The sequence below is a fragment of the Ovis canadensis genome, chromosome X, assembly GCF_042477335.2.
Source record: "Ovis canadensis isolate MfBH-ARS-UI-01 breed Bighorn chromosome X, ARS-UI_OviCan_v2, whole genome shotgun sequence".
NCBI classification, from domain to species: Eukaryota; Metazoa; Chordata; class Mammalia; order Artiodactyla; family Bovidae; genus Ovis; species Ovis canadensis.
In genome coordinates, this window is record NC_091727.1 from 38,457,426 (window position 1) to 38,484,017 (window position 26,592).

At 40.6% G+C, this 26,592-nt stretch overlaps 1 protein-coding gene across 1 annotated transcript in view; it reads left to right on the plus strand.

The window, feature by feature from the left end:
* The first annotated feature begins 11,350 nt into the window (after nucleotides 1-11,350).
* Nucleotides 11,351-26,592, plus strand: part of CYBB (cytochrome b-245 beta chain) — a 34,197-nt gene continuing 18,955 nt past the window's right edge. The window contains exons 1-6 of the mRNA XM_070289897.1: nucleotides 11,351-12,157; nucleotides 14,201-14,296; nucleotides 15,697-15,807; nucleotides 22,356-22,440; nucleotides 23,248-23,393; nucleotides 25,814-26,004. Of these exons, the coding sequence (XP_070145998.1) occupies nucleotides 12,113-12,157; nucleotides 14,201-14,296; nucleotides 15,697-15,807; nucleotides 22,356-22,440; nucleotides 23,248-23,393; nucleotides 25,814-26,004 (674 nt within the window). The 5' untranslated portion in view covers nucleotides 11,351-12,112. The remainder of the gene's footprint in view (nucleotides 12,158-14,200; nucleotides 14,297-15,696; nucleotides 15,808-22,355; nucleotides 22,441-23,247; nucleotides 23,394-25,813; nucleotides 26,005-26,592) is intronic.

Below are 26,592 nucleotides of genomic sequence, written 5' to 3' on the forward strand. Positions count from 1 at the left end.
CTATCAGAGTTTCTGTCATTTGCCCCAGTGGTTATGTCTTGCCCCAGGTCACAGTGGCTTTCCTTTCAGTGCTTTTGAGGGAGGATCTTTGCATGGCCACTCCTCCACTCTGAGACAGCTCTGATTTAGAGAAAACAAAATCAAGCACTTGTGCCAGTCCTTCATGGAACCCCTAGACCAATCAAAACAGACAAATGCTGTCCTTGGGGTTAAGGTCAGCTCTGGTCCCTCCACAACCAAGTACCCACAATGGGAATGCAGGCTGCTGTCTTCAAAGTCACTGCCATCCTGCAGAGGGGGATGGGACTAAGGTAAATTAAAATGCCACAAAGCTCTCCTACTGTGTTCTCATGGCCTTTCTCTTAGTTAAGTATTCACTTGTTGCTGTAAACATTTCATTATCGTCCAGTGTTCTGATGAGGTTTCTGCTGACAGTTTTTCCCCGGGTTTTTCAATGATTCTGGGCATGGACAACCTCCCTGATTTCCTTATTCTGCCTGTATTGATCTACTCAGGCTGCTAAAACAAAATACCACTGACTGTGTGGCTTCAATAAGTGAATTTTTTTTTTTTTTGCACAGTTGAAGGGGCTAGAAGTCTTAAGGTGCCATCAGGGTTGGTTTCTGGTGATGCTTCTCTTGCTACTTCTTCACTGTATCCTACATGGACTCTTCTCTTGCACACAGGAGAGAAGAGAGAGCTCTCTAGTGTCAAAGTCTTCTTATGAGGACATCAGTCCAATCAGATTAGGGCCCCATCCTCGTGGTCTCATGTAACCTTAATTACCTCCTAAAGCCCCTGAGTCCAAATACAGTCACAATGGGGGTTAGGGTTATAACAGATAAGCTTTATTTTTTATTTTTAAAAATTGTATTATTGGGTTATAGTGCCTTAGAATGTTGTGTTAATTTCTGCTGTATAACACCGTGAATCGGCTATTTGTATAATGATTCCTTCCTTCATAAGCCTCCCTCCCACCCCCACCCCCAGATTTTAGAGGGACCGAATTCAGTCCATAAAACCACCATTTTCGCTGACATCATCCTTGACTTCATTATTATTACAGGTTTTCAATAAAAGGAAATTTTTTCCCTGTAATGTTTTATCTTCCATGCTCCTGGAAGATATTTTTTGTTTTTTGGCCATGCTGAGTTTTCATTGCTGTGCACTAGCCTTTCTCTAGTTGCAGGCAGCAGGGCTGCTCTTCATTGTGGTGTGTGGGCTTCTCCTTGTGGTGGCTTCTCTTGCTGAGGAACACAGGCTCTAGGTACATGGGCTCGGTAGTTGTGGCACACAGGCTTAGTCACTGCACAGGCAGGTGGTATCTTCGTGGACTAGGGATCGAACCCCTGTCCCCTGCTTTAGCAGGTGGATTCCTAACCACTAGACCACCAAGGAAGTCCTGGAAGATTGTATTTTAAAGTCTACTTGCGAGGAAGTTTGGGAGCTTCCAGAGACCTTGTATTTGTTTTTATTTGTTTTTGTTTTCATTCTCTATATTGGGAGGCAGTGGAGGAGAAGGGAGTTAAGAAAATCTTGAGAGTAATGAAAACACTGCCTGCTGTGCTGGTATTTAACAGGCTAAACCATCCTGGGGAAATGGATCAAGTTAGAGAGTACCTCATTTTGACTCTGAGCTTGCATTGCTCATGGTGCCTCTTTGATTTCAGCTGTTTCATGAATGCCTACAATGCAGGAGAGCCGGTTCAATCCCTGAGCTGGGAAGATCACCTGGAGAAAAGAATGGCTATCCATTCCAGTATTCTTGCCGGGAGAATTTCACGGACAGGGAAGCCTGGCAGGATATAGTCCGTGGGGTCACAAAGAATTGGACATGACTGAGCGACTAACACTTTCACTTCATTTCATTAATAATTACAATTTTATACAGTCACTTAAGACCCAAACATTGTTCATCATTGCACCATATTGCTAGATATTTTATGAGAATTTTAGTATCTAGAGCCACATATTTCCATGGACACTATCAGCTTTGATGGGTATGTGTTGTTTTTAAGCCAATCAATGCTTTTAAAACTGAATCACACTCTCAGGACTGATATTTATCCAATTATATGTGTATAGATAAAGACGTTTAAATTTCTAAGGCAACTGAATAAATGTTAACTATCATCCAGAGTCATCAAATCTTTTTTAAAATTGTGGTTTCATTTCCACAAAAATGTTTGCCTTTGTTCAAAATCATGAATCCTTTGGGTCCAGGGAAGTTTAATAAGGGAAATAGATGTGATCTCTGAATTATATAACAGTCTGAGTTGTGTCTGAATATCTTCACTTCCTTGAACTGACAACAGTATTTCACATTTTTAGCCTGTAGTTTCAAGTTCAGTGTGTGCAGATGTCTTCTCACATCAGTGAGAAAATAAAACTTCATGGTTCATTTGAACTCTTGTTGTAGAGCTTCTTAGACTTTTTAAATTCCTGAAATCTCAGTATCAAGAAAGCAGTGCAGTAAATCTCACAAGTAACCACAAATTAATAATCTCACTGTGCTAAAATCAAATAGTCATTACCTGCCTTCTTATTTTTACACATGGTCCCTAAATTAGCAAAGTTTGAAAGTCCACACAGAGGAATATTCTCATTCTTGATCCACCTCATATGCAAGGGATGACTTTGCCTAACAAAATCATTATTCTCCTGGTGCTTGTTGTAGTAGAAGGTAGGCACACCAACTCTTCCTTTGGACTTGAATAAACCACTCAAGCATATTTTTTTAACCATTTATTGTAGATGACCCACATGTGGCCAATGAACTCTACTTTCCTATATATGCTCACGTTCTCCAGAGTTCTGCAGTTTTCTTCTCCTTAACAGCCAAATCACTACAGTTCGAACGCCAGAGAATGCCTGGAAGTCCAGTGTCTTTTCCCAAATATTTCCAGGAATTTTTCAGACGGTTGGCATCCTCCTGATTGTCTCCTGCTCTTCCTTTCACGTCTGATCATCTCATCATTTTTTTTTTTTTCTCCTTGCTGCCTCAGGCCCTCCTAGTCTATTTCACCACATGGCCAGCTTCCACTTTATCCCTCAAGATGACCATTAATTCAAGACTGATGCTATGTCGTGCTGGTTTATCAGCTGTAGTGGAGACAGAGGAACAACATAAAGGAATGACATTATAGGAAAGGGAAAACCAACAGTCATTATCGTGTGGCCCCGTTCTTACAGATTATTACCATAAACAGGAAAGTTCCTTATTGTCCATGTCCTCTTTTTCTTTTTTAAAATTAGATGACTTCCCCACCCCCGCCCCCGCCCCCCCAAAACCATGCCACAAGGCATGTAGAATCTTAGTTCCCTGACGAGGTATCAAACTGGTGCCCCCTGCATTGGAAGCATGAAGTCCTAACCATTGGGCTACTAGGGAAATCCTGCCCATGTCCTCTCTTGGGCCAGAGACTGTTCTGTTCTTGGGCCTGTTACTCATCTCTGTGAGAAACACTTCTGTCCTCCAGGACATGCTATTTCATGGTCTCCAGTGCAAGCCTCATATCAAGGTAACACTGTAAGTTTCTTCACTCAAGGACATCATCCTTTTGTTGTATTATGCTAAGCAGCTTAGCTTTTCTCTGATGCTACCTCTAACCCCTTGACCAGGCAATGCCTTTGAATCACCAAGAAGCCCATTGAAGTGCCTTCCCTCACAAAAAGCAGCATACCCCCCCAAAACCAATGCTGCCCCCAAGTGCCAGAGCAATCTGTACACACTGAAGACAGCTTCTAATATGTCAGATTTTTAACCTGCTTTATTTAAAAATGATATCAAGCCTGCAGTAGAGTTATCAGAACAGGACAAAGAAACCCAGTGTGCTGTTGACCCAGATTTATCAGCTATTACCATTTTGTCAGATTTCCACAATCATGGTTATTGTTTTTAAACCATTTGAAAAGAAATGGCCTACATTTACTCTTAAAGATTTCTCTGTGTGTTGTCTAAGAGTAAGGTCATCATCAGCAATGTGACAGACTGACATCACGTCCCTCCCTGATGTGATGCTCTAACAAGGACACTTGCCATTTCTAGCATATTCCCACCCAAATGGCATAAGTTGAGTCTACTCATAAACAAATGCAATACCTCAAAGGAGGGACATTCTATGCAATAACCAGCCTATATTCTTCAAACATGCCACAATCAGGAAAAATAAACAAATAAAACCTCAGGAACTGGTCCAGATTAAAGGAGCCCAGAGATACATGACAACTGTATTCCATACATGATCTTAGACTAGATTCCAGAGCACAACAACAAATCACAAAAAGGGCAGTTGGTAAACTCCATGAACTGTACATTACACAATAATATTGTATTTGTGTTGTGTCTCCTAATTTTGACAACTGTACTGTGATTATATATCTTAACAGATTTTTGCATGTGGCTACAAGTATTGACCTGAAATATCTTCAGTTTCTCCTTAGCAAGCAGTCAGACCCTATTATTAATAGTTTTGTTAGGCTAGACATTATTTGGTGAAATTGTCAAGGGAACTAGACCTCAGGCTCACGTGAAATGAAGATGCTTTTTCTCTTGGAGAGAATCCTATTTCAATGCCAGTTGTCCTACAAGAACTGACACTTGCCTCTCTCATGTGGCTGACACTTGTGATGACAATGATGATGTTTAGTTGCTCAGTCATGTCTAACTTTTCACGACCCTATGGACTGTAGCCTGCCAGGCTCCTCTGTCCATGGGATTCTCCAGGCAAGGATTTCCTGACCCAGAGATTGAACCTGCATCTCCTGCATTGGCAGGCATGTTCTCCATGCTCTGAGCCACCTGGGAAGCCCAGCTAACACTGAAGTGACTGATTAACATCTTCTCCAGAATGAACCCTTGCTAACTGCTGCAAGTGGAGCTATAAGAGCTCAGATACCTCCTGGGGCAAGGAAAAGTGATAGCAGAAACACAGAAACAGTTTTCCTGCTTCAGGTCAGGGTAAAGTAGGCAGAAACTGGTTGTATGGAGTCACCCTTGTGGCTCAACAGACTCCTTCAGGCTTCTTGAGTGGAGCCAGTTCTGCATGCCAGTGGTTACTGCAGGAAACCATCAGCAGCATCTAGACTGTCAGAGGGAGACTGGAAATCAAGGGCAATTCTGGTCAGTCCTAGGTGGGAGAGCCATGTGTTGCCAACTAACAGCAAGATAGCAGAGTCCAATCCAGGGATCTTGGGACAGCAGCTGATGCTCCAAAATAAATGATTTTATTATTGACAATGAAGACCTAGCTTTACAAAATGATTCTGGAGGCGCGAATAAGCAGTGATGCATCAGACTGCCCGCATTCAAATCTCAGCTCCAGCATCAAGCAGCCGTGTGATTCTGGGCAAGCTACTTTGTCTCCTCACTGCTGTTATCTCTAGTCTTTAAAGAGGGATATGAGTCTTCTATTGCTGCTGTAACAAATTTCCACAAATGACTGGCTTAAATCAGCACAAACTTACTTTCTTGCAGTTCTGGAGGTCAGAGGTCTGGAATCCCTTTCATGGGGTTAAAATCAAGGTGTCAGCAGGCCTGCATTCCTTCTGGAGGCTCCAGAAGAAAATCTGTTTCCTTGCCTCTTAGAGATGCTAGAGCTGCGTTCCTTGCATTCCTTTGTTCAGGGCTTCTGCCTCCATCTTGGAAGTAAGCCACATAGCATCTTCTCTGCTCTCTGAATTCTGGTTCATCCCTCACATCCTCTCTCGATGCATCTGAACCTCCTGCCTCCTTCGAATAAGGGCCCTTGAGATTACATTGGCCTACTCAGAATAATCCTGATAATCTCCCCATCTCAAAATGTTTAACTCAATCATGTCTTCAAAGCAAAGTTAAAGTTACTTTAACCATGTAAAGTAACATATTCATAGGTTCTAGGAATCAGTACTTAGACATTTGGCTGGAGCAGGGGGCAATACCTTCCCTGGTGGCTCAGATGGTAAAGAACTCGCCTGCAATGCAGGAGACCTCAGTTTGATCCTGGGTCGGGAAGATGCCCTGGAGAAGGAAATGACAACCCACTCCAGTATATTTGCCTGGAGAATTCCATGGACGAAGGAGCCTTGGGAGCTACAGTCCATGGGGTCACATAGAGTCCAACACAACTGAGCGATTAACACACAATATTCGTACTACTTCAAATGGATATGATAAGTTTGCACACTTCATAATGTGAGTGTGAAAAGTGAATGAGATAAAGCACATCAGGCACTTGGCATGTGTAAAATGCTTCAAGAAAAAAAATTATTTACTCAGGAAGCATCCTTGAAAGTTTTAAATTCAAATCAGTGATTAGTGAGAGAAAATAGGTAAGCTTTCCTCATTCTTCCTTATTCTTGTGAATGCTGCTGCTGCTGCTGCTGCTAAGTCACCTCAGTCATGTCCGACTCTGTGCGACCCCATAGACAGCAGCCCGCCAGGCTCCCCCGTCCCTGGGATTCTCCAGGCAAGAACACTGGAGTGGGCTGCCATTTCCTTCTCCAATGCATGAAAGTGAAAAGTGAAAGTGAAGTCGCTCAGTCGTGCCCGACTCTTCGCGACCCCATGGACTGCAGCCCACCAGGCTCCTCTGTCCATGGGATTTTCCAGGCAAGAGTACTAGAGTGGGATGCCATTGCCTTCTCCAATTCTTGTGAATAAATGTATGCAAATCACAATCTAAAGAGTTAAATTTTAAATCCTCATCACCAGACATTTTCACTTTCTAATAAATAAAATATCAGGTAAAACCATGTTCTTAATGCCTCTAATCACCTACATCAGTAAATTACCCCTTCCTCCCTGTCTCTTCTTTTACTCTTTTTTCTCCTTCAAACAAGAAATAAAATATCTGGATCCAATTCCAGCAGCCTTATTCAACTTTCACTAACCTTTGAGACTGTAGTTATGGAATAAAAGTGGTTTCCATTACAACATGCTTTAGTAGGAACCCTTCTAGGTATAAGTGGTAGAAAGCCAACTCAAACTGTTTTTTCTTCCCCTTAAAAATAGGAATTTATGGCTTGTGTAACTGGGTTGGATACTATAATGTGGCAACTTCAAAAGTGAAAGACTTACTCCCCTGCTGTCCACACCTCCAGGGAGTGTCTTAGTGAAGAGCAACTGTCTTGCCCAAGATCATCCAGTCATCCCAGCTTCATATCTCCCCACAGGGTTGTTGAGGCCTTCTTATGACCACGTGATAATTCAGCTTCCCCTTTTGCCCACTGCTGTTTTCTTATTTTTCCTTTACGTGGGTGCATGCCTCCAAAGACACTCTCAGATCAAACTCCTCAGCACTAATCTCCAACTTGGAATGTACTTCCAGGGAACTCAATCTGTAAGAATAACTGAGATATCCCAGTGTCTCAGGTAGATCAGACCCAGAAAGCAAATGCTATTATATTTGTCTCCAGACCTCTCACTCCTTCCCCAGCCTCTGATCTGATTTTGTGTTGGCATGATTCTTATGCAGCTTCTTGGCACAAAGTAGTAGAGATGGTTAGTGGCAGCAGCAGACATGCATATTCACAAAGAACAAAGAAGAGCTTTGCTCTTTCACCTCCATAGACCCTAAAAATTCCCTCCTTGTGCAAAAGGAACTCTCATTGGCCTCATTTGGGTCAAGTGCCCATCCCTGAGACAGTTACTATTTCCAGGAGGATGAAGTCCTCTCATTAGTCATCCTTAAGCAAGGGAAGTGGAGCCACGTAACTCACGGATGCATAGAGAGTGGGAACATGGTAGTTCTGAAAAGAATAGCTTGCACAGTAGAGGTAATCCATTTTTCATCATTACCAGGAATGAAATTTCTCAGGAATCTTGGTGCAGTAACATACCTGCCTTTCTTCGCCATTCCATACATCCTTCTGGAAATAACTTTAGTATACTTTTTTTTTTTTTTTAATTTAACAAAGCTTCCCTGGTGGCTCATACGGCAAAGAATCTGCTTGCAGTGCAGAGACCCAGGTTCGATCCCTGGGTCAGAAAGATGCCCTGGAGAAGGGAATGACTACTCACTTCAGTATTCTTGTCTGGAGAATTCCATGGACAGAGGAGCCTGGCGGGCTGTAGTCCATGGGGTCACAAGGAATCAAACATGACTGCACAACTTTCATTTTCACATACTTTTCTAATTTGACAAATCGGGAAAGAATTATACTCAGAATGCAAAATCTAGGGATCTCCTAGAGACATGGGGCTGCGTCTCTCTTTTTTCCCTCCACAAGAGATGTCTAGGATTTCAATCACAAGTTGATGGTGTTGGTCATTGTCATTACTGCCTGCTAGAAGGGTTGAACACTTTCTTGCATTCATCACAGTCTAACGTGACACTAACAGCTTAGGAGGCAATGGAAGCCCAAGTGACTGGGAGAAGATAAACTATTAGCTGATGCATAGAGGTTCAATTTTCTTCATTCTCCATGTCCAGTCAATACCAGTCAACCAATACCTGTTGCTCCTTTATCAAACTTTCTGCTTGTCTTTTCAAGAACAGAGCACATTGAAATTAACTTGAGCAGTGTTCTCAAAAGGGAAGTTACTTGCTATAAAAGAAAGATTTTACTCTTCATTGCAACTGAGCTCTCTTCCTCCAGCTGTGAAACTGATTGAGGTTCTTAAATTTCTCAAGACATCTCTACTCACAGCCCTGTGATTACTTTTATAAAGGAGAAAAAAGAAGCCATAGGAAGGAATGGTTGATCACCCAAAAAAATATTCTTTCTTTTTTGAATTTTCTTCTTAAACTGTGGAGGGAGGGGAAAGGAGTTAGGAAGTGTTCAAGGAGCATTATTTCCTGGTATATGAGTATCTATGGTCCCCTCGCAATTGCTGCCCCAGCAGAGCATGGTCCTTGGGAGGTAGATGACAAAATGTGGGAGAGACTTGACATTTAAGATAGGTAAGGTAAAGGGACGATAAGTCAGTAGGTTAGGAAAGAGAGAAGCGGAGAGGGGTGGAGAGGAGAAGACTTTGGCAAGTTTTGTTTTTTTTTTTAATTGGGATATAGTTGCTGTACAATTTAGTGTAGGTTTCTGCTGTATGATGAAGTGAATCAGCTATATGTGTGTGTGTGTGTATATACCTATATATCTATATATCTATATCTATATATATATATATCTTTTCTCTCTTGGACCTCCCTCACACATACACTGCCTCCCCACCCCTCTAGGTCACCAAGACCTAGACCACCTCAGACCACCAAGCTGAGCTCCCTGTATGGCAGGTTCCCACTAGCCATCTATTTTACACATGGTAGTGTATATATGTCAGTCCTAATCTCCCAATTCATCCCATCACCCCACCATGTCCACTCATCCAATCTCTACATCTGCATCTCTATTCCTGCCCTGCAAATAGATTCATCTGAACCATTTTTCTAGATTCCACGTATATGCGTTAATATATATTTGTTTTTCTCTTTCTGACTTACTTCAGTCTATATGACAGACTCTAGGGCCATCCACGTCTCTATAAATGACCCAATTTCTTTCCTTTTTATGGCTGAGTAATATGCTTCTCTGGTGGCTCAGATGGTAAAGAATCTGCCTGCAGAGGAGGAGACCTGGCTTTGATCCCTGGGTTGGGAAGATCCCCTGAAGTAGAGTATGGCAACCCACTCCAGTATTCTTGCCTGGAGAATCCCATGGACTGTATAGCCTGGTGGGCTACAGTCCATAGGGTCACAAAGAGTCGGACACAACTGAGCAACTAAGCACAGCACAATATTCCATTGTATTTATGTAGCACATCTTCTTCATCCTTTCATCTGTCGATGGACTACTTTGGTAAGTTTCAAAGACCCTGATGGAGCAGGAATCATCCCTGTGGAAGAGTTTGAGAGTGGCAGGAAGAGAGAGCTCAGATTTTAAGGTATTTTATTCCTCTTTAGGCATACATGCCTCACTTCTTTAATTCCATGAGAAAATGAGTACAGGTCTGAATTACTTTCTGTATCAGGCAAAGTCCAGTCAGAAAAACAGAAACCACCCTGTTTCAACAGAGGGAATTTCACACCAGGGATTTGTTACATGGATGACGTGAAAGTGGAGAATCCCAATGTGGGTGCAGAGGCAACAAAAAGATTAACAGCTACAGGAAGTGGTGACTGCCCTCCGGGTTGGAGGGAACCTGGGAGCAGTTGGTGTAACTCAAGCCCAGAAGCAAGGGCCATCTGGTAGGAGCTGGACCTATAGTGATGATGGCCGGCAGGAGCTCAGGCCACAGGGAGAAAGGCTGACTGGTGGGAGCCGTAGTTTCTGGTTAAAGGCAAGCACTTGTGAGACCCCTCTTGAAGCTGAAAGCCAGGGGAAGAAGCACTCTGACTCCTCGCCTGCTCCTCATCCTCCAGTTTGACTGAACATCCCAGAAGCCAGTGGGCCAAGGAGCCTGGCAAATACAACTCTCTCTAAAACAGAACAGAACAAGGAAAGGGTGAGGAATAGATCCCGGAGCAGAAAAGCAAATTACTGACACATAACTTGATTGTCTGTGTTTCCTTGAATTCATCTCTGTGTGTAACTGAACCATGAAGCTGACTGTCCTTGATGTGGGTTACGCATGATTCAAGAGCCACACAGAAAGTCACAGTTGAGTACCTTTCCTTAAATATTAAAAGATGAAAAATAATTACTTTACTCATGGTCACAATTCTGTAGGTTGTCTCAAGTGCTTCAGTAGACACCAACCCAAATAGTTCAGGCCTCTCTCTTTTTTCTTCTCTTTTTCCCTTTTGCTCCTCCAGTTTCTTCTTTTACCTCTCTACTCTAGCTGTTCTACAACCACCTTGTTGCAATTAGTCAACTTTGAACTCATAGTGGCGTTACCACGCTACCCTTGTCTCTTTCATGTCCTGAAGACTGGGTGGGAGTCGGGCGGGGGTGGGGGGGATGCTAAATCTGACTTTTGACATCCACCACCTAGAACATACCCTTGTTCTGACCCTGTTTATCTACCCTGCCTAGAAAAATGACCTGTGAACCTGGGACTACTACAGCCATCCAAACATTTTGGCCTGTTTGTTGTTTTCTTTTCCCATAGTTGTATTGTAAGTGATTTGGGATGGGGTTGCCACTGTCAGGCTTTCTTATTTTGGTATCATGGTCAAAGTATGGCCAAATTACTTGGCTTTCAAATCCCAACTCCACAGTTTCCTACTTGTATGACCTTGGCCAAGTAACTTAACTGCTCTGGGTCTCAGTTTCCTCATCTGTAAATGTAAGCATAATAATAGAAACTGCTTTATAAGGTAGAATATTAGATCAAATTAATTTATTTACATACTGCTTCCCTGGTGGCTCAGAGGTTAAAGCGTCTGCCTGCAATGTGGGAGACCTGGGTTCGATCCCTGGGTCAGGAAGATTCCCCTGGAGAAGGAAATGGCAACCCACTCCAGTATTCTTGCCTGGAGAATCCCATGGACGGAGGAGCCTGGAGGGCTACAGTCCACGGGGTCGCAAAAAGTCGGACACGACTGAGCGACTTCACTTTCACTTTCACTGAATTTATATGTGTGTATATGGGTGTCTTTGTGTGTAGACACACACATAGATGTGTATCAACTTATATATATATATGTGTGTGTGTATATATGTACATACATATACACACATATGTATCTTAGAAAATTGGCATAATGTAAGCATGGTATAAATATCAGCCATCACTATTGTTATTATTTTTCTCAGTAAGATTATAAATGCTTCTCCAGCCCATCAAAAAAGATCACATCTATCTAATTTTTTTTTTTTACCTAACACGAAGTCATGGCTAGTTGGGTGACTTTTTAAAAATTGCCATTTGCTAACCAGTCAGTCCAAAAATTAATTCACTGTGTAATTCACTATGAATTACACTGTTATTTGCCTCTCAGTTGTAGAAATTAGTTTCATTTCTCACTATGTTTAATTGTGATTGGATCATTGTAGACTTTTTTTCTGTCTTTTTTTTTGTGGTTTAAAAATTTAAATTTGTTATGAAAACAAGCTTTTCAGTTGACCAATGATTAGCTAATTTCTGATAATAGAAAAGGAAACATATTGCCCCAAGGCTGCTATTTTCATTTCCTCATGGGAAGAAGAAGTATAGCAGAGAAGAAAGGCAAACTCAAGGCATTGAACCTCTGCTACCATGGGGAACTGGGCTGTGAATGAGGGCATCTCCATCTTTGTCATTGTAAGTACCAATAAGAAAGAAATTACAAATTCTCTAACTTGTCTCTTGAAAATGAAAATAGAGCAAAGCTTTATTTCATTCGTTTGAGAAATTGTGTTGAAACTTATTTATGTGAACATGCATCCATCTGATGGATACAGAATGAGTCCATTCTTCCAAATTTACTCATGGAAGGAATGCATCTAGTGGCTCACTTCACCTAGTTTGTTTCTGGAATTTTTTAGAAGTATTAAATTAGCCAGCATTTCACAGTGGGAGTAGAAGACATTTCATGATAACAATCCCTGAATATGAAGTGGTTACAATGTTTACTTAGAAGCAAATTTTTCTATTTTTTATGTACTTATACCACCTAAAAATGGGCAATTGAAACTTTATACAGTTTTCCAAATAACAAATACAGGATTGGCTGATGTACGGGAAATTGTCCTGTATTTTCAGTAATTACACCAATAATAATTGAATTTCTCAATTTTCTCTTTTTAAGAAGTATCTTCTTTCTTCTGAGGTAAATTGTAGTTATTTATGAAGTTTTTTTTTTAAGTCAAGGAAAAGGAATTGAAGTAAACTATCTAGATATATGTGTATAATGTATGTATGAGATATATTACACATAGCTATATATAAATTAATATAATCTATCATGAGAAACAACTTTTAAATAAAGATATGGTGATTTTCTAATAGACATGTTGATTTCTTTAGTTTTTAGCATAACAAATATTAACTATTATTTTAAGGTGGTGATCTCAGCAAAGCAATCACAGATGGTTGGGAAGATAGAAATATGATTTAGAAGTAGCTTTTCCAGTAGCCAATGAAAGTGTTATCCTGATTTTTTAAAAGGACACCTATGAATGAAATTTTTCAAAGAATTTGTCATGAAATAAATATGACTTCTCATTTCTGTTTTAAGAACAGATCACTCCTATAGAAGCTAAGTTCAAATTATACTTTTAGCCCTTACCACAGTTTAATGGCCTCCATCTAAATTATGCATTCATATACTTGAAAGTGAAGACACAGCTTGGAAATCAAGAGTAAACATGACAAAGTTAGGAAATGGAGAAGTGGCTTTAGCACCTTCTTCTTTGTAAAGAGAGACTATTTTCCAGCATTGAAGGACATTAAATAAACTGAAAGCTCAATTAAGAAAAGATAGCCACTGGGGACCTGAAGGTGGAGCACTGGGCAGAGTCATTGTTGGATGCAGTCAGTGCTTGAGATGAAATCAACATGCAGTCTAGAAGAATCTCCTTTTAATAATAATAATAATAATAATAATAAATCCCATGCCTCTCATCCCCTTGGGCTTCCCAAGTGGCTCTATTGGAAAAGAACCTGCATTGCATGCCAATGAAGGAGACACAAGAGATGCAGGTTCATTCCCTGGGCTGGGAAGATCTCCTGAACGAGGACATAGCAACCCACTCCATTATTCTTGCCTGGAGAATCCCATGGACAGAGGAGCCTGGCAGGCTACAGTCCATAGGGTCACAAAGAGTCAGCTACGACTGAAGCAACTTAGCATGCAGTCATCCCTTCATTGATGCTCACTTGAAGCAAAATTCATCAAGTAGAATTAAAGATTCGCCATTTTAGCTGAGGAGACTCCCACTAACTAGGGCAAGATGCTGTGTGATGGAGGGAGATCTTCCACCTGTGAGAACTGAGAATCTAACAGAGTCTTCCTGGTGTGAGAGACAGCATAGTAACAGATTCCTTTCCCTTCAAGTCACTTGCTATCATCTATCAACTTAAGAGAAGGAGAAAGAAACAAGAAGAGATAGACAGATAATAACGGCATAGTGGCCAAGTAGTAGAACAATCACAGGGGACAAGACAGAGTGGAAAGGTTACTACCAAAGTGCAGAGACACCTTTGCAGGAAAGAGCTGGTTCAAAGCTGGTTCCACCCAGCTTTGTAACCACCTTTATTGAGGGCTGTCCGTGGGGAAGTCTTGACCCTGGTCTGACTCCAACCTGGTGTGAAATTTGCCTGTTGAAACTTGAAAACTTCATGCAACCATTTCTATTTGTGCAGCTGGTATGGCTGGGGATGAACGTCTTCCTCTTTGTCTGGTACTACCGGGTTTATGATATTCCAGATAAGTTCTTTTATACTCGAAAACTTCTTGGGGTAAGTATACCTTCCATATCCCATGGTATTAACTGGCTCACATGTTTAATCAGAGAGTCTTGTTCCTATTCCTCTTAACATTTTAAAGAAATATTCTGACCAACCCAACGGTACTATCGGCCTCAGTCCCTCCATTGCAGCCCCCTGATCAAGAGTCTTTAGGTCTTCCAGTATGGGACAAACAGAAGGGTGGCAGAAGGTCCCAGCAGCAACCTTCCCCTCCCAAGAACTACTGTGCACCTGTTTAGCTTAAAGGAGAAATCTAATACTGACTCTGGAATAGATGGCCAGGTTGAAGAGATCCATCCAGGGTGACACAGGTAGCACAAGTGAGACTTTCTATATTCTCTAAATCATCTGATTCCTACTACATTTTTGCATGAAAAGCCCTAGTGACATGTTATGAAATAATCTACAGGAAATAAGCCTCTCCCTGCATATGGAGCCTTTGAGGAACTTGCCCAAAGGTCACATCCGTTAACTAGACTGGAGGAGCAAAGGCCCCTGCCTTTCCTTGGGTCCATAAGCATTCTCAATTTCCTTGAACTGCCAGAGTTCTTCTTCATCATAAATGAAATAGTTACAATTAGGGCTGCCTCAGAGGATGTCATTTGTTACATCATGCTGAAACCACAAATTGATTACTTAATGATACTAATTATAATATGTATTATGCATTATATGCATACATATTATAGCATATAATTATACTATGTTATTATAATTGTTAATTTATTCAGGTTGATGCTGAAAAGGATGATTTCCTTTTGCATTTTCCTCCCCCCATATTTAATTGCATATATGCAATTTCTTTAGGCATTACAAGGAACAGTTTTAATGCCAAAGCATTACACCATACCAACTTAGTTACTGTTAAGGTTAGTCTAAGTGCTAAGAAAATCTTTACAAACTCCCAGTTTCTATATTGGACTCTAATTAATGATATGCATACTGAGCTATTTAGGAGGAAGTGAACTGATGTCTGCAACTTGGAAATGCATCAAAAATAAGATGCATTGATGGATACAGAGGTAGGCAGATGCATTGATGGATACAGAGGTAGGCAGATGAATGGATAGATTAATAGACATGTGCTAAAGCAAGCTTCATAAAATGTAAAAGGTAGAATCTGGGAGATGAATAAGCAGGTATTCATTGTGAAATTATTTCAGATTCTCTTTGTGTTTGAAAATGTTCATAAAAAAATGTTGGGGTGGGGAGCAAAGCCTTAAAAATAAATCTTTGGTTCTGAAGAACTTTTGTTCCCAGATTAACTTGATGTCTCTGGAGTGTGGTCCTCATGCTTGCTGGGAAGCCTGGGGGTTGGGGGGCTGGAATGAGATGGGGGAGGGTGTTCTGGGCTCACAGGAGTCACCTGCTTTTCATCCTGCCCTTTCCAGTCAGCGCTGGCCCTGGCCAGAGCCCCTGCAGCCTGCCTGAATTTCAACTGCATGCTGATTCTGCTGCCTGTCTGTCGAAATCTGCTCTCCTTCCTCAGGGGTTCCAGTGCGGTAAGAACCAAATTTACAAAGTTTGAGTTCCTCAAAATTTCGAAGGCCATCAAGCTCAACACCCTTTTATAGGAAAAGCAAACCAAGGGTTTATGAGAATTCCAACCACTGTACAATATTCATTATACAATCAAGCCATGCTTGATTCTCTAGTTTATTTTTGTATTATCTGTCGATGGAGCTCCCTGAGACAACCTTTTAACCTGGAACAGACATTGAAAACAAAACAAAACCCCCCAAAAAACAAAACAACCAATCTACCTATACCTCCACAATAGCAATAAAGTACATGTACACACACATACAGATATATATAATATGACATTATATATATATATATACATATAGAAATTTATGAGACTGATGTGAAATTTGGGGATTAATCTCATAGTGTCATGTTTTTCAAAATTTTTAAGTGAGAGAAAATCTCTTTGGTGGATAATATCCCAAGAAGATGGAAACAATGAGCCATGAGTCACTATGCAATGAATGTGACAGGTGTTTGGTCCATGGAATTGAGGAGTTCAGAGCTTTCTAAATGCCCCAGGCTCTTTCACCCTCACTTCAACAGTCTACTGAACCCCTAATATACTATGCTGGAAGAAAAAAAGATTATGTAGGAAGAACTTTTGTAATCTGTAAAATGGTATACAAATTTCTTATTATTATACAAAGATGAGAAGCAAGGAACTTGGAATCTACATACATACTCAAATACGATACAAAGCAAAATGTGATGGGTCCCACAAAATGTTACAAAGAAGGAGCTACAGGGAATCAAGCAAAGGCAAAGGAAATTATATCAGGTACTGTGGGGGATGAAAAAAGAATTCTTAGAGAAGGTGGCATCAGATATGGGCATAAAGGATAAAAATAAGCTTGTAGAAGATATAAAGCACAGGAAATGGTGAAGAAATCATATTGAAAGTCCTGTGTGATCATGACTTGTGGCTTCTTTTTGGCTGTGTTGGCCATTCCTGACCACACCACGGAGGGTAGCTCTTGCAAACTTAGGGACTAATGCCTGGGAGGACCTATTCCATTGCTCATTAGTGACTAGTTGCCTCTGTTTGGGGGCTTCCCTGCCAGCTCAGTGGTAAAGAACCTGCCTGCAATGCAGGAGACCCAGGTTCGACCCCTGAGTCAGGAAGATTCCCTGGATTAGGAAATGGCAACCCACTGCAGTATTCTTGCCTGGAAAATCCCACCGACAGAGGAGCCTGGTGAGCTACTGTTCGCGGGGTTGCAAAGAGTTGGACATGACTTAGCATGCATGCAGCCTCTGTTTTTCCTTTTAATAAAATGTTTCTTTTATATTAACTGGCTTTTTAAAAAATGACCTATTAAATAGAAGTCATTTATAGTGGAGAGAAGCAAGCAATCTACTTTGATGAGAGTGTAAGGATTTTAAATGGCAGATACCTGAGGTCAAGTTGGAGCTTTGCTAGTAAACTTGGATCTGAAATGTATAGCTTAGGTGTTAATCTTAATTGGTAATCAGTGACTCCGTGCGGGAAGGAAAGTGATCTAAACTATCAATAACAATTAGAACTTGCCTTGAACTCTATCTCGCTTTTCCCTAGTCTTACTAAATTCACATTGATCCTAAGGAGATTTTTTTTTCTTTAAGAATGATACAACACTTGATTTACAAATATAGGGTTAACAAGCCATAACTAACACATTGATCACAAGGATTTCCAAAATAATCTTCTCAACCTAAGAAACCACGGAGGTAGAACTCCATTTGATGGAAAAGTTTTATTTTTTATTGAAGTATAATTGATTTACAGTGTTGTGTTAATCTACACTATATACCAAAGTGACTAAGTTATACATATACATACATTCTCCTTTATATTCTCTTCCATTATAGTTTGTCACAGGACATTGACTATAGTTCCCACTTGCTACCTAGGTCCTATACAGTAGGACCTTGTTGTTCATCCATTCTAAATGTAATGGTTTACATCTGCTAGTACTGAACTCCATTCCTCCCCAACACTCCCCTCTGTTGGCAACTGCATGTCTGTTCTCTATTTCTGTGATTCCATTTCTGTTTTGTAGATAGGTTCATTTGTGTCATATTTTAGATTCCACATATATGGGATTTTCTTTCTCTTTCTGACTTTTTTCACTTAGTATGATGGTCTCTAGGTGCATCTATGTTGCTGTAAAGGGCAATGTTTCATTCTTTTTTATGACTGAATAATATTTCATTGTATATGTGTACCACATCTTCTTTATGCATTCATCTGCTGATGAACACTTATTTAGGTTGTTTCCATGTCTCAGCTACTATAAACAGTGCTGCTATGAACATAGGTGTGCATATCTTTTTTAATTATAGTTTTGTCTGGATATATGCCAAGGAGTGGAATTGCTGGATCATATGGCAATTGAAAAGTTTTCTTGAAGGGCGGGTTGTAAAGTACAACATCTGGACATTTTCTAAATAAAGTTCAGGGACTGTAACTGTTTTATTCTCCCCCAATACCTCCTGTTCAAATAGTTTCTATTTAGAGGAAGTAAACCCTGATAAACAGGCAGTGTTTTCACCAGGACAGCCTGTTAAGAAATCCTTGTTACTCCACAGGCTCAAATTGCACTGCCGTTTTGTGGCTATGATCAGCACATGTTGTAATGGCCACTTTTAGGGTTCCTGTGACCTTAAGGGAGTAAAGATTCTAATGAGGGTTTCTAGAGACAAGGGTGAAATGAGGCTTTTCTTCAAATTGCAGAGAAGTTCAGCTCTCTAAGTAGAGAGACCTGTACATCAAAGAATGCATTTTTCAAAAATGAGGAGCAAGTAACATTCTTTTATAGATGGGGTGTGTCCTTCCTTCCAGATTTCCCAACCTGAAATGGGAACTTGGCAAAGAATCTTCTTTTCTGATTGGGATTAAAATGAGTAGACATACTGTGACTCATTGGACACGGTAACACCTGCCGCTTACTGAGTCTTCATAAACCTTACCTCCATGAAATCTGCATGTCAGACCAGTGAGATGGGGATGAAATTCAGTGAGAGTGTTGAGGTTCCAACCCAGGTGTTTGTGCCTCCAGAGCCTGTTCACTTTCCCACTTGCTACCTAAACTCAAACTCTTGTGGTGCCGTTATAGTCTTAGGAAGTCCATCAAATATATGCATGTTCGGGCAGGCTGAATAACGTAACCTAGAAGTGGCAAGGATGTTGTAGACTCAAGGATTTATTAGTTGGCCTTTATGAAAACTAAACAGTCACAGAACTTCAGTGTCTAATGGTCTTAATCCTTTAGAGCTGGTTTTATAATCCTTCTGGTTAGCTGGAGAAAGAAAACCCCAGGGTTGGCCTTTCCCAGGGAAGATAGGGGTAAACACTCAGAGCCTGCTCTGTTGAGGGAAATGGGGAATGGTGGGATTCAGCAGACAGACGTCCCTAAAGAAACATTAACAACCTCAGCTTGGGTGGAAGTTCTAGTCTGAAGATCAGAAAGAAACAGAAACATGAGAGAGTGAGCTCTTTTCTATAACCTTATATCACCTGAGAGCCAGAGGCTCTCAACATAGCCCTGTATCTAACACGTCCAGGGCAAGGCTCTTAGACTTCCTGTCTCGTAGTTGTTTTTTTTTTTTCTTCTCTGTTGTTTTTAGCTAAAAAGCAAATGAAATAATGCAAATGTAAGAACAGATATGAATGATATTTTAAAATTGTATTAATTGACTAAGTCTGCCAACTAGTGAGTTGTCAGTGAACAAATATTTGTTGAGTGCTAACTATGTGCTAGGCACGGGGACACATAGTGAGTAGAGGGTAAGACATCGATGAGCCATGAGCTCAGAGAGCTTAGAGTTTTATGGAAGAGATAGAAGATAAATATGGATTTTAAAATTATAGACAGTGCTATACGAATCCAGTGGTGATCTTCATATTTATCGCATATTCTAATGCTTCCAGGTTTCTGTCAGCTTCTTTGCCTGAGTTCTGTAGAGTCAAGGCTGGCTTTGCAATTTCTCTCAAATTGCATATAGATATCTAATTCAGATTCATTTATGGCATTTGTGGTGAAACCAGGTGTACATAAAATAGAACTTTAAAGTTTCCGTAACACTCATGTTACAGAAGCTAATGGTATGCTCCATTAAATATGCACTTCTTTATAGTTCTGTTTCTCAACTTTTTAAATTTTTTTTACTCTTGCAGTTTGAATCAAGCGTAGAAATCTGCCAAGGTGACTCAGTAATCTCCCTAGCACTTGAATGTTAGCTTATTGAGATTGAGCAAGGCTTTAGCTGACAGTAATAGAGGACCTCTCCATTATAAGTCAATGGAGTGGAAGTTCCCTGATGGTCCTGTGGCTAAGGCTCTATGCTCCCAATATAGGGGCCCAGGGTTCAATCCCTGATTAGGGAACAAGATCCTGCGTGTCTCTACTGAGGATCCCTCATGCCACAACTAAGACCCAGCACAGCCAAATAGATAAATATTTTTCTAAAAAAAAAAAAGAAGTCACTGGTTATTCAGTGAAGAAGCTATGGTGCATGATGGCAGCTTGGGTCATTAGTAGGTGGCTGGTGGTAATTCACAAGTGACTCAAAAGCATAAAAATGGTATCTGCATGGTAGCAAGGAAGAATAAAGCCCTGGTCAGTCACAGGCAGCAAAGCCCTCCCTTCCCAACCAATCGTCTCACCACCACCCCTCCTTGTCAGGAAACAATGAGGAAATTGTATCTGGAAGCCTGGTATAATCATGATATATGGCTTCTCTTTGGATGTGTTTGCCATTCCTGACCACATTATAGAGGGTGGCTGGGAAAAAAATGAGGGATTGGTGCCCTAGTAGGACCCTATTTTACTAACTCATTAGTGACTACAAGTCTCTGTTTTTCCTTTTAATAAAATGTGTATGGTGGTGGTTTAGTTACTAAGTCATGTCTGACTCTTACAACCCCATGGCTCCTCTGTCCATGGGGATTCTCCAGGCAAGAATACTGGAGTGTGTTCCCATTCCCTTCTCCAGGGGATCTTCCCTACCCAGAGGTCAAACCTGGGTCTCCTGCTTGGCAGGCAGATTTTTTACCACTGAGCCATCTGGGAAGCTTCAGTTTTGTTATCTGTAAAATGAAAATAGTAATATTTATCTGGCTATATTAAATGGTGTAGTGATTATGGATAAGCTGCTTGGCTCATAGAAGGCACTCAACAAAGCCTAATTGTTTTGTTTTGTTTTGTTTTCCCTTTTTCTGGAATCATGCGTCTTCCTTACTAGTATTTCTGCAGTTTCAGGAATCTGCTTTCATGATCCAAACAGCCTGCCCTTCCTAAATGTAACTAACTCCAAGATAGTGGAGTAAGCACAATTTTCCATGTAATTTTATTTTTTCTATAAAACCAGAATATTTGATTAAAAATAAGTAAGTCAAATATTTAATACCCCTGTATTGAAATTAAACATGTTTAGAACCAGTTATTTATAATACCTAAGTTTTTTGTTTTGTTTTGGGGTTTTTTTGCTTTGGTCTCCTTAAAAGATTTCTGAATCTATATGCCAGTACATCTACCCTTGGAAACAAAGCAGCCAGAGTGAGCACTTGACCCCTTTTCAGGAAAACAAAGTTCTGATTCAAACAAAAAGCAGGGCTTTTTCTCTATTTCGGGCAATGACCTGAATCCAGATTGAAACATTGAAACCCACAGCCTCTAACATATGTTCGTAAGAAAATTACACTAATCAATTGGCCATAATTCCATTGTAATGCCAAAGTAATCATAAAAGGTATGAAATATCAGATTGTTGATATCTCTAGCATCAGGGAACTGGAGTTTAGACCCCAGCCAACTCTGTCACTTATTAACTATGAAACCTAGGGGAAGGTAACCTCTCTATGCCTGTCATGTGGTGAAAATAATGGTACCTCCCACATAGAATTAATGTAAGAATGAAATGAGTCAATGCATGTAAAACACTTCTGCACAAGCTCTTTGTAAATACCCTTGGCTATTATTATTTTTGCTGTGATTGTTTTAATGATTTCCCTTGCTTTGTTGTCTCTATCAACATGTACAAGTGGACACTTTTCTACCTCTTATAGTGTGTATTTCCTGGAAGGGTGCTATTCTAAAACTATTCACTTGTTGTAGAACTGTTCATTTGTCTGTGCCCCCACTGGACCTTCAGATCTTTGAGGGCATCCCTGTCCTTATAAAATTTCTATATCCTCTCTTTATTGAGTAAATTAATCTGAGCTAGAAGCTACACAGGTGCTTTCTGTCCAAATTCATATTTTATACAATTAAGCAATGAATTCCATGAGAGGCTTTTTATGTTAATAGTATGAGAACCTAAAACATTGCTTAAGCCAACCATACTACTCATTGGCTGTTTGACCTATCTGAGCCTCAGTTTTCTTATCTGTCAAATGGGTAGTATGATATAGGTTTTTTGTTTGTTTGTTTGTTTGTTTAGAGAATTGGTTGTAACAACTAACTGAGAAAAGATGTGTCTAATATCTGACACAGAGAAAACTTTCTTGTTAACAATTATTATTTTTCCCTTTAATCCAAAGTGCTGCTCAACAAGAATTCGGAGACAACTGGACAGGAACCTCACCTTTCATAAAATGGTGGCATGGATGATTGCGCTTCACACTGGTAAGTTCATTCAGATATTTGAGACTGCAAAGAAAACTTGGAACCAGAGAATTCCCTCTAAGATACTTTTAAAATAAGATATCAGCCTTTGCAGGTAGATTGAGATATTTTTTTGATTGAGTTCTGTTAGAAAAATATTCAACACTCTTTCTGCCATCCCAACATTAGGATTTATTCCTTCAGGTCTTAAAACGTTATTCCCTAAGGCTCTTCTGATAAAATCCCAGTGTACTCCCCCTTTTGCACACTTTTTAATGTGAAAATTGTTTGTTAGTTCACATGTACGAGCTTTTGTTCATTCATTTAAAAAAAAAAATACTTGGTTGAACATATAGATTCATGGATTTCTTGCAGTAACTCTACAAGGACCATAGCCCATAAATTGAGAATCTAAGATAGACATTATGAGCTAAACATTTTATTTTTATTATTTTTATATATGTATATATAATAGTATTCATGTATTTATATGTGTTAAATATTTTGTTTTATTATTATAATTATTAAGAAAGTGGTGTTGGTGTAAGAAGGGATCCTTATCAAACCTCCACTACTTTATCATAGAGTCAGGAAATGGCAACCCACTCCAGTATTCTTCCTGGAAAATTCCATGGACAGAGAAGCCTGGCAGGCTACAGTCCATGGGATCACAATGAGTCAGACATGACTGAGTAACTGAGCACCACACACACACACACACACACACACACACACACACACACACAGGGATTGTAGCCAGAAACTCAGCTCCAAATAAAATTATGTACACCACTCACCCTCTTTGTTTCTCTTCTCTGCCCTCTTTAGCAATTCACACCATTGCACATCTATTTAATGTGGAGTGGTGTGTGAATGCCCGAGTCAACAATTCTGATCCTTATTCAATAGCACTCTCTGACATTGGAGATAAGCCCGGTGAAACTTACCTCAATTTTGTTCGACAAAGAATCAAGGTAAGCCTCTAATTTCCTAATTCAGATGTTCTCTAGACTATTAAAACTGAGGATTAGATTTCAGTGAGTGAACAATTTCACTTGATCAGAACAGCAACAATGACAAAAGTAGACTAACTATATCAGAGGGCCAGGTCTGGAGGTTCTAAGAATGTGGGCACAGAAAAAAATGCCTCCCATACTCCTGAGCTAAATGTGGAAGGTCACGATATGTTTTCCAGTTTCTTAAACTCACCTGTAAGAACGAGTATACATGAAGCCTAGAGCAACTCAGGCTTATCCTTGACAAGGCCCAGCAGTCAAAGAAAGCCAGGAACATCGTCTAGTCAAACGAACTTGGGTTTATTACTTACTGCAGCAAAGAAACCTCACACTCTGAGGAAATCTGGGGTTTCTCAGGAGGATGTTGAGAAAGGCTTGTTGTGGGATTTGTGTCAGATGATTTGGGGGGAGTTTCAGAAAACAAGCATCTGCTCTGGGTCAGATTCAGTCCAAAATTGGGGATAGTTCCAGCATTAGGTATCTTAATATTTTTTCTAGGAGGCAGAAGAATGGGGCTAAGTCTGTAATAGTCTAAGAAGCAGCAGTCACGCATGTGTTTGTCTTGACTGGTCTTGAATGACAAGGTCACAGAATGACCTTGTCTGATGTTGGTGTTCTATGAAACTGTTTATGTGAAATAGGGAAGCTTCTGGCTGAGGTGTTAATACCAGCTCAGCCACCAGCTGACACCCATCAGCAATGCTTTTCCTCTTCCTTGCTTACAACATCTGAGAGGTGGCCTCTGTCTGCTAATTGCTCCAGCAGCAGCCATATGGGCAATCCATAGGCAAGGACTTCTTCCCTTCCAGTAGTTGCTAGAGCCTTCTACACTCAGAGGGAGAAGGTCAAAATCATTTTCATGTGCCCAGTGACTGGGTAGGATATCTGAATCAAATCACTCACTATACACTGAATTCTAAACACATTTTGTTGTCTGTTTAGATTACAAAAAAGTCCTTTAATTTTGCAGAAATCATTATCCTCAGGCTGATATTAAAAAATGTGATCTATTTAGGGACAGAATTAAACAGCATCAAATAAAATAGGAATTCTCTTTGTATGATGTGTTGGATGACTTTTCTTTTATTTATATCATGATACATAGAGGTGGCACTGCAAACATATCAAGTGAGCTGACACTGCAGTGCTGGGCCCAGATCACGCTTCTGTTGTCTGTGCTCCCCTGCCCTTCTGTGTGCTTCCATTTTCAATTGCCTGTATTTGTGTTTCTTCCTCAGAGGATTGCCCTGGGGCTACTGGAGGCCCTTTCCCCACAAGCTCCAAGATCTGAAAGGGCCTAGATAGCTATCTCGCTGAGCTGGTCTTAACCAATAACTGATGGGTTTGGGCCATAAAAACCCAGCTTCTTTGCCTCTAGTCAGGATAAACACTGAGCTGTGTTTGACCCTCTGCAGTTTCCCTGCAGCATCAGGCTGAAGATTTGGCCCAAAATCACCCTCTCGGAAAGGACCCTGATGCAGGGAAAGATTGAAGGCAAAGGAAAAGGGGGCAGCAGAGGATGAGATGGTTAGATAGCATCACTGACTCAATGGATAGGAATTTGAGCAAACTCCAGTACATAGTGGAGGACAGGGGAGCCTGGTGGTCTGCAGTCCATGGGATACAACTAAGCCACTGAACAACACCCTCTTATTTGACTTGACATGTTCCTCTTTCCTGTCCTGTTAACCATTCTCTTACCAGTTTCTTCAGGAGCACATTCTTTCAAAATCACTTACCCATGAATCCTCATCTCAGGATCTGCTTTGGAGGAACATAGCCTAAGATGTGGCATGCCCAGAATACTTTTACAAGCTAAGCATTATGACACTTTCCAAATCAAAGCAGGAAAAGAGCTTCTGACCCTTTTAGGACATAGCGTTGACAAATGTCCTTTTTTTCTGATACTGAGAACTACTTCTGTATATCAGTTGATATTTCCTATGACACCTCAACCATGTAAGACTTTTAGTTTGGAACTATCCATTCTAAGTCTATATGGGCTTCCCTGATGGCTCAGTGGTAAAGAATCCTCCTGACAGTGTAGGAGACATGGGTTTGATCCCTGGGTCACACAGATCCCCTGGAGAAAGAAATGGCAACCCACTCCAGTATTCTCGTCTGGAGAATTCCATGGACAGAGGAGCCTAGTGGGCTACAGTCAATGGAGTCGCAAGAGAGTCAGCCACAGCTGAGAAACTAAACAACAACAATTCAAAGTCTATACCACCCTATTGAGGGATGGTTAGGATTATCTAAAGAAGGAAAGAACATACCTATTTCCCTGTTCATTGGACACTCTATAGATAGGGAGTCCTACATCTGAGAGCATACAAATAATGTGTGTGTATTTGTGTCTGTGTCTGTGTATTTTACAGAATCCTGAAGGAGGCCTGTATGTGGCTGTGACTCGGGTGGCAGGCATCACCGGAGTAGTCATTACACTGTGCCTGATATTAATTATCACGTCCTCCACCAAAACCATCCGGAGGTCTTATTTTGAAGTGTTTTGGTACACACACCATCTCTTTGTGATCTTCTTCATTGGTCTCGCCATCCATGGAGTTGAGTGAGTATTTAAACTCCAAGCCAAGTACTTTATGCCCCTTAGTTCCCAGACATGGTGTTCTGTTAGAGGCACAGTGACCTTGTCTTGGTGTGATCAGCCTGTCTGTTGAGAGAATAAGAGGTGAAAACAGAAGTCACTTTGATAAAAACCACTCAGTACCACTTTAGTTTCTGGTATGCGACTCATAACTATTCATAGTGCAGTTATTTATAGCAAACTTGAAAAATACACCAAAGTTTTGAACATCTTTGCAAGCATATACAAAGCATGCTGAGAGTGCTGGTAGAGTCTTGGACGTCTGCAATGATGTTTCCCATGGCTTAATCCCTCGTAAATTAGACAAACTCCCAAACCAGGGAGGGTAATGATTCATCAGGTGAAAGGGTCTGCTGTAGTTCAATGAGTTTTGATTCAAGCCAATCATTCACTGATTACCTACTGTATATGAGGGCCAATCTCAGACACAGTGGGGAATACTAGAATGAGAAACACATGGTTATTGCCTTCAAGCATCCTAACATAATAAAGGGAAGACCTAGCTTCTATTGAGCATCTGTGACAGGCATGTTTCTTTTAACCTGTAAAAGG